Below are 8,962 nucleotides of genomic sequence, written 5' to 3'. Positions count from 1 at the left end.
ATACAGCTTGGGTGGGGCGGGGTCTCAGGGAATAAACAGGGCAGAGCAAACAGCTATGGTTGATCCTCAGCCCTGCCCTAAGAGGTCCTGGGTCTCAGTGTCCTGCGGTAATCACTGCAAGCTCCTCTGAGAGAAAGCCGCCCTCGAGTTCCCCCGGATGCGAGACAGTCCAGTTTCTCCCAGTATGAGCCTGTGTCCCCAGAGACTCGCCCAGAACTGGAGTTCAGAAAAAGACAACCGTGCCCTCAGTTGACAGCCCTTTCTGCGTGCCCCTCCGTACCTCTGCACTTTACTTCCGCACCTCCTCTGAGTCTCAGTGTGCTTTTCTCTTTCCTTCTAGTTGTAGAATTTCCACTCAGCCAGCCTTCCTGTGGTTGTGAATGATGTCCATTTTGTCTTTTAACATAACAGTGCAGATATTATTTCGATATTCTGTTTTCATTTCTTTGGATATATACCCGGAAGTAGAATTTCTGGATCATATGGTAGTTCTACTTTTTTTTGAGGAACCTCCATACTGTTTTCCATCATGGCTGCACCATTATGAATTCCCACCAGCAGTGCAAGAGGGTTCCTTTTTCTCTGCATCCTCACCAGCACTTGCCATTTATTGATTTGTTGATGACAGCCATTCTGACAGGTGTGAGATGGTATCTCATTGTCATTTTGATTTGCATCTCTTGGATGTTTAGTGACTTAGAGCATGTTTTCATATGTCTCTTGCCCTTCTGTATGTAAACTTTTGCAAGGTGTCTATTTATGCCCTTTGCCCATTTTTTGATTGGATTGTTTATCTTCGTTTCTGTAAGATGTATGAGTTACCTATGAATTTTGGAGATTATAACATTGGCAAATGTGTTTTTCCATGCAGTGGGCTTTCTTGTTCTTTTGCTGACTGTTTCTTTTCCTGTGCAGAAGCTTTCTATTTTGATGTAGTCCCATTTGTTTATTTTCTCCTTAGTTTCCATTATCATAGGAGCTGTATCAGTAAACTATCGCTATGACATATGTCTTATATTTTGCTGCCTATGGATGCCCCTAAGATTTTATGGTTTCCCATCTTAAATTTAAGTCCTTTATCCATTTTGAATTTATTTTTGTGTATGGTGTAAGTTGGTGGTCTAGTTTCATTTTTTTTGCATGTATGTGTCCAATTTTCCCAACACCATTTATTGAAGAGTCTGTCTTGACTACATTGTATGCTCTTGCCTCCTTTGTCAAATATTAATTGAGCATAATGGCTTGGGTCAATTTCTGGGATCTCTGTTCTGTTCTTTTGGTCTATATGCCTGTTCTTATGCCAGTACAAGGCAGTTTTGAGAACAGTGGCTTTGTAATATAGCTTAACATCTGGTATTGTGATCCGTCCAACTTTGTTCTTCTTTCTCAAGATTGCAGTGACTATTTGGGGTCTTTTAAAAATTCCATATGAATTTTTGGAGAGTTCATTCTAGGTCTGTGAAATATTCCATTGGCATCTTAATGGGTATTGCACTGAATCTATAGACTGCTTTGGGTAGTATGGACATTTTAATGATGTTGATTCTATCAATCCATGAACACGGTATATTCTTCCATTTGTCTATATCTTCCTCTATCTCTTTTTTCAATGTCCTGTAGTTTTCTGAGTACAGGTCTTTTACTTCCTTAGTTAAGTTTATTCCTAGGTATCTTTAATGAACTAAAGTTTTTAATGTTAATGTGGTACTATTTATATATTCCATTGTGTTTAGTGCTTTTTATCTCTTTTTAAAGAAATCTGCTCTTACTCCCAAAATATGGAAATATTCTATATTATTTTCTATAAGTATTATTATTTCACCTTTCATATGTAGATCTAAAATACACTAAGATCTAGAATATCCACAAATATGATGTTTGTATACAAAGAATGTGTGTCAGCTTAAATTTTCCTCCAATTTGGATAGTCAATTGACCTAATACCATTTGTTAAAAGACCATTATTCTCCTCTACCTTGCAGTGCCACCTTTGCAATAAAGCAAGTGTTTGTGCTTAAGTTCAACTCTCCACTCTGTTCTGTTCTAATGACATATTTGTCAATCCTTGCATCAAACTTACAGTCTTTAACTAATTTATTCTTATAAGTATGGAGTACTTTGATCATTTTCTTCAATTGTTCTTGACCCACTGCATTTCCGTATGAACACAGAATCAACTTTCAATACCCTCAAAATATCCTGCTGGAAATGAGCACAGCAGCATCAACCTATAGAGCAATTTGGAGAAATTCATATCTGTGCAATAGTGAGTCTCCCCATCCATAAGCACGGTATACCCCTTTATTGATTAAATCTTTTATAATATCTGTCAACATGTCTTTCAGTTTTCTGCTCGAGGTCTTGGACATATTTTCTTAAGACATAATCCTAGGTATTTGCTGCTTTTTATTCTATTGTAAGTGGTACTAACTTTTAATTTGTTTGTTGTTAGAATACAGATATTCAATTGATTTTTATATAGTGACACTAGAGGCCCGGTGCACGAAATTTGTGCATGGGGTATGTGTCACTCAGCCCAGCCTGCACCCTCTCCTATCTGGGACCCCTCTGGGGTTGGGCCTAAACAGGTAGTCGGACATCCCTCTCACAATCCAGGACTGCTGACTTGCACCAGTGACCATACTTTTCATACAGGTGAAAGGCATCTTGCTGTTGTATGGGCAGCCACATTTTTTTGCCCTGATTATAAAAAGCAGTACATAACATGATCGCAGTTCTCATCAATATTCTCTCTGGCTTCTGGGATCACCCCCTAACCACTCCCCTGCCAGCCTGATAGATGCCTACCTGCTCCCCTTCCAGCCCAATTGCCCCTAACTGCCCTCCCCTGCTGGACTGGTTGCCCCCAGCTGCCCTCCCTTGCCAGCCTGGTCACCCCCAACTGTCCTCCCCTACTGGCCTGGTCACCCCCAACTGCCCTCCCCTGCTGGCCCAGTCAGCCTTAACTTCCCTCCCTTGCTGGCCCAATTGCCCCTAACTGGCCTCCCCTGCAGGCCTGATTGCCTCTAACTGGCCTCCCCTGCTGGCCTGGTCACCCCCAACTGCCCTCCCCTGCAGGCCTGGTTCCCCCCAACTGCCCTCATGTGCTGGCCATCTTGTGGTGACCATCTTGTGTCCATATGGGGGCAGCAATCTTTGACCACATGGGGGCGGCATCTTGTGTGTTGGAGTGATGGTCAATTTGCATATTACTCTTTTATTAGATAGGATGTTATAAAAATTAGTTAATAATTTTAATAATTAATTTGTATATTCTTTTGGAATTTCTATGCACACAAGTAAATCATTTTCAAATAAGAGTCAGTGATTTTTTTCCTTTCTGACACTTATATTTTTATTTTTTTCATTGTCTTATTTCAGTGCCTTGGACCTCCACTACAACATTGAAGAAAAGTGGTGATAGCAAGCATTCTTGACCTTTCTCAATCTAAGAGAAATGTTTTCAACATGTCACCATTATATATGATGCTTATTATAATTTTTTTTGAGGGGGGGGAATATCCATTACCACATTAAGAAAGTTCTTCTAGTCCTAATTCAACAGGACATTTGATCATAAGTGGATCTTTATAGTTGTCAAATACTTTTTCTGGATCAATTGAGATTATCCTATAAATTTTTCTCCTTTATTCTGTTAATGTGATAAATTACAATGATTGATTTTCAAATGTTAAACCAACATTACATTTTTAGAATACATTGAAATTTATTGTGACATACAACTTTTTAAAAATATAGCACCAAATTTGATTTGCTAATATTTTGTTTGAGATTTTGTATCTATATTCATGAGAGAGACTGACCTATACATTTGTTCTTATAATGTCCTTAGATTTTGGTTTCAATGTTAGCAGGCCTCCTAGAAGTTGGAACAATGTTCCTTCTTTTTTCATTGTGTGGGAGTTTGTATAAGATTGGTATGATTCTTCATTAGAACTTATAAAGAATTCTTGGGTCAAGCTATCAAATCCAGGAGTTAACATCTTTAATTGACATGAATATTCATATTTTCTATTTTTTTCTCAGATTTTGTTTTGTCAAGTAATTTGTACCTTTTATCTAAATTGACAAATTTATTGATACAAAGCTGTTCAAAATACATTCTCATTATCTTTTTAAAGTAAAATTTATAATGCTGTCCTTTTACATTTGTGATTTTAGTAAATTTTAATTTTTTCTTTTTAAAAATTAGTATTGATAAAGGTTCTTCTGTTTTTATTTTTTTAAATAAAATTTTTTTCCTTTATTGAATAAGATATTACAAATGTGTCCTTATCCCCCCAATGTCCTCTCATCCCCCCAATCCTGCCCTCACCCTCACCCCCTGTTGTCCACATCCATCACTTATGCTTATATGCATGCATATAAGTCCTTTGGTTGATCTCTCTCCCTCACTCTCACCCTCCCCTGCTTTCCCTCCAAGTTTTGAACATCTGATCAATGCTTCTCTTTCTCTACATCTGTTTTGGTTTATTGGTTTACGTTGTTCATTATAATCCACAAATGAGATAAATGTGATATTTATCTTTCTCTGACTGACTTATTTCACTTAGCATAATGCTCTCCAGCTTTATCCATGCTGTTGCAAGTGGTAGGAGTTTCTTCCTTTTTACAGCAGCATAGTATTCCATTGTGTAGATGTGCCGAAGTTTTTTAATCTATTCATCTGCTGATGGGCACTTAGGCTGATTCCAAATCTTAGCTATGGTAAATTGTGCTGCTATGAACATAGGGATGCATATATCCTTTCTGATTGGTGTTTCTGGTTTCTTGGGATATGTTCCTAGAAGTGGGATCACTGGGTCAAATGGAAGTTCCATTTTTAGTTTTTTGAGGAAACTCCATACTGTTCTCCACAGTGGCTGCAAGGGCTCTTCTGTTTTAATCCATGTTTTTCAAACAAGCAAATTTTGGTTTTATTTATTTTCTCTACTGCACTATTGTTTTTAATTTTAACTCTTTATAACTTGTAGAGTTTATCTTGATGTTCTTTTTCAAATTTCTTGACATAGATATTTCTATGATTAATTTTTCAGCCTTTTTCTTCTAATAAATTCCTTAAGGCTACAAACTTCAATCTAATAATTGTGTTAGTTACATCCACAAGTTTTCATGTCAGATTGTCATTGCCATTCAGTTTAAAAATATATTCTAATTTCTAATGTTACTTCTTTGAACTATGAATTATTTATGAGTATATTATTTAACTTCCAGGCATGCATAAGTTTTCAAGTTATCTTTCTTTTCCAGTCTCATCAGGGAACATACTCTGTATGATTTTGATCTTTTGCATTTTGTTGAGACTGTCCTATGACCCAGCATAGCCTGTTTGGATCTGTTTTCATGTGTGCTCATAAAGATTGGGTATTCTCAAGTAGTTTGGTGCAGTTTTCTATATATATCAACTTTTTAAATTCAAATCTTCTGTATCCTTAGTAATTTTCTTACCTGTTGTTTTTTCTATTACTAAGTAAAATACATTAAAATCTTTGACTATGATGGTAGACTTGTCAATTTCTTCTTTTAGATCTGTCAGTTTTACATAGTTTGAATTTTAAAGTAAAATCTGTAAAATTGCAATGGTTGAAATCTTTTTCAATTTTTTTTTTTATGGGGGCAACCAACAATTCTGAAACTCAGTCTCAGATCCTATCTGATGTCTCAGGTGCTAGCCCTAGACTCTGCCCACTTCACCACCTCTGATCTTCAATGTTTCCCCTGGGCATGAGGTTTCCTGGGGGAAATGGTGGTTTTTGAGAGCCAGGGCTCATCAGCCCTGACCTATGCTCTTCCAGGGCATAGGTGGCCACAGCCCCCTGCCCTGACAACCTTTCCTGGCCTGGGCCAAGGTTTCTAGGACCCCTGTAAGGCCAGTGGCTCATACTCAGCCTCCTTCCTTTCTGAACCATTGTACGAGAAACCTCACCTTGCATGCCTGAAGGCCCAAAGTCTTGCCGTGTGAGGAAGATGGCGTGATCATGGTATTCATCGTGGTCTGTGTCCGGCTTCTGCTGGAGATAAGCCCACCGGCAGACATTCTCCAGGCTTTGAGAAGGGTTTCCAATCTCAATAAGGCTCATGGACTGTAGGGAAGGAGAGATGGAAGAGGGGTTAGTGTTTTGTGGACTAACTGGGGGGCTGGGCAGGCCATAGTGTTGACAGACCCCTGCCATTGGGGGCCTGGTCCAGGTGGCACAGTGGCCCCTGCTCAGTCCTCTCAGGACTTGCTTTCCACTTGATTCCATTCTTGGCTTCCCAGTGAGTTTCCACACAAAGTCACTGTGCAGTTTTCAGGTGAGATGTGAGTTTTCAGGGCCTCAAATAGGTCCATTCAGCCCACCCCATTTACAGAGCTCCCTGCATTCTATCAGGCACCTACTGTGTGCAGGCTTTGGACAGGAGGCAAATGCCATGTGGACTGTACCCTGAAAAACTCACAACTTGGGAAGGGTTCAGGGCAGGGGGGAAAGAAATTCCAATGTGGTGCGCCAGCCCATAGAAGGGGAGAGAACCCTATGTTTGAAGACATTTACAGAAAATGACACAAGAGAGGGGGAAAGCTACAGCAGATTACAGCAAAGAAGCCCCATAAAGAACAGGGGCACAGAGCCGATTCCCTTAGGAGCCACAGAGAAGAGCAGTCACATGCCGTTTTTGTGGTGCCCATGGCTAGCCACACTCTGCACAGTGGCATTGCTATTCAGGCTTCACAGTCAGCTTGAGATGAGGAAACTGCGGCTGGGAGAAGTCAAGTAACTTCCCTCAGGTCACACAGCTAGAAAGCAGAGTTGAGATCCCAACCCAGGAAGCCCAAAACCAAAGTCTGTGTTCAATCCCCTGGCCTAGACTGCTTCCCTAAGAAAAATGCACAGCCTCTCAGAAGGGAGGCTACTACAGGCAGCATGCTGCCCTTGCTCTCTCAGTCCTCACGGCATTTCCGTTTCTGCTTTCACCACACACTCCCATCATCACAGTGCTTTCCTCCAAGATAAGAGTCCTGGGCATGTTCTTTTCCTCTTCTTTTTAGAAAAGATTTGTTGATTGATTTTAGAGAGAGAGAGAGGGGGGAAGAGGGAGAAACGTTGGTTTGTTGTTCCACTTATTTATGAATTCATTGGTTGCTTCTTATATGTGCGCTGGCCATGTATCAAACCCACAACCTTGGCGTCCTGGGACAAAGCTCTAACCAAGTGAGCTATTTGGCCAGGGCTGCTTCATCTCTCTTTAAATACATCTGTTTGTAAAGTAGAGTGATATGCACTCCTTGGTGGACATGTCCTGGCATTCTGTTTCTTTTCTCCCATAAATATGTCCATCAAGCATAGCCACACATCTCTCCTTGTGTGGATGAGGTCCAGGGTATTGCTGATAAGTCAGGATGTTTCACAGAAGAAAGAATAATCCAGGGCCAGGGAGGGGCTGGTCATTGCTAGGAGTCTCATGTGTCATCTAAGTCAGTGACTTACAAGATGGCAGAACAGTTCCCAGGTCCCATGCACAGAGCCAAATGTACCTGGGAGATGAAACTTATAAAAAGCTATATTGGATCCTAGTGAAGTAAGTCACAGACCGGAGTAGTGCAAGAACAAGAAGGAAGTTTTCTGGCCATGGGGCCTTTGCGGGAGGCATGGGGGAGGACCGAAAACTAGCAGGGTAGGGATGGGGTCTGCAGTGCTGAGGGACACAGTAATGGGATGGTCTTTTTGGGCCCAGCTTGCTCGCTCAGGAGGAGCTTTATTTTGTGGAGCTCTCCCACTTCTCGGGAGGCAGCTTATGGGTGATCAGTCCAGGTGCTCTGTCCACTCCTCAGAGCTGGCCTGAGACTCAAGTTAGGTCAGTGGAGCAGAGGTTCAAAAGGCTCAAGTAGCTTTGCTTAGCCTGGTGGCAGTCCCCAAACAAAAACCCATGAGATCCTGCCTCCTGTAGCCCAGACCCTACCTTTCTTTGACCTACTTGTCCCACTTCCTGAACACTACTCCCTGATCTTCTCACATGCTTCAAAGGTTCCTCACAGAGGTGTCCAGAGACAGGGGGCAGCCGGGCAGGCCTGGGGCCCAGGAGGGAGGTCTAAACTACTTGGGTCACTTGGGCTATAGTGCCCCGACCCAACCTTCTATTCTTCTGCGACCTGCTTGCACCCATGTAGTCCTCAGATGGGCCACCCTCTCTGGGGTACCTCAGGTCCTGCCATTCCGTGCCCTGCCAGGTATCACAGCATATGAGCAGTGGCTCTCCTCTGAGCCAGGATAGGAGACTCATCTATTTCTCCTTCAGAAATGACAGAGAGGCTGAGGGATCTGCTTGTGGCAGCTGCATTTCTCCCTGCCCAATGGCCTCTGTCTTCTGGCTGCCTTCTCCTCTCTACTCTACATGGGCTCTAAGAAAGCTTCTCTGAGAGACTGAGCCTATTCCCACTTGTGCTGGGCTGGAGACCATGTGTGAGCTCAGAAAGGGGATGGCCAAGGAATCATCATGGAACTCATAGACCACCAGCCCTCCCCAGAGGGAGCTAAGGCACAGCTGTCCAGTGGATGGGATATGTCTGCATCCTGGGCTGGGGGCAGCTGTGGGGTCCTGTACCAGGGTCACTATGAGCTGATTACAGGGTTCCAAGTTTACATGCATCATCTAATTTAAACCATAAAACTGTCCTAATATATAGGTGCTGTCATTTTCCTGTTTTCAGAATGAGGAACCATGTCTCAGACAATTGAACTAACTGCCCCGCCCAACCACTAGAAAGGGGTACCGTATTTGCCGGCGTACAAGACGATTTTTTGGCCCTGAAAAATATGCCTCCAAGTCGGGGGTCGTCTTATACGCCAGGTACACTTCAGATAGACTGCCCATAGTGCTTGCCCTGTGCCATAGTGGCCTCCCGATGCCCGCCCACTTCATTCCACATACCGTTCAGGCATCAGCAGCGCTGCTGGGTGTATGC

The 8,962-nt window shown here is 42.2% G+C and overlaps 1 protein-coding gene across 1 annotated transcript in view; it reads right to left on the bottom strand.

The window, feature by feature from the left end:
• Positions 1-8,962, bottom strand: part of ADAMTS2 (ADAM metallopeptidase with thrombospondin type 1 motif 2) — a 204,994-nt gene that overhangs the window by 89,553 nt on the left and 106,479 nt on the right. The window contains exon 5 of the mRNA XM_015569666.1: positions 5,948-6,104. Within this exon, the coding sequence (XP_015425152.1) occupies positions 5,948-6,104 (157 nt within the window). The remainder of the gene's footprint in view (positions 1-5,947; positions 6,105-8,962) is intronic.

The sequence above is a fragment of the Myotis davidii genome, unplaced genomic scaffold, assembly GCF_000327345.1.
Source record: "Myotis davidii unplaced genomic scaffold, ASM32734v1 scaffold1446, whole genome shotgun sequence".
Classification (NCBI taxonomy): domain Eukaryota; kingdom Metazoa; phylum Chordata; class Mammalia; order Chiroptera; family Vespertilionidae; genus Myotis; species Myotis davidii.
Note: the sequence above shows the minus strand (reverse complement) of the source record. Positions and strands in the feature narration are given on the sequence as shown.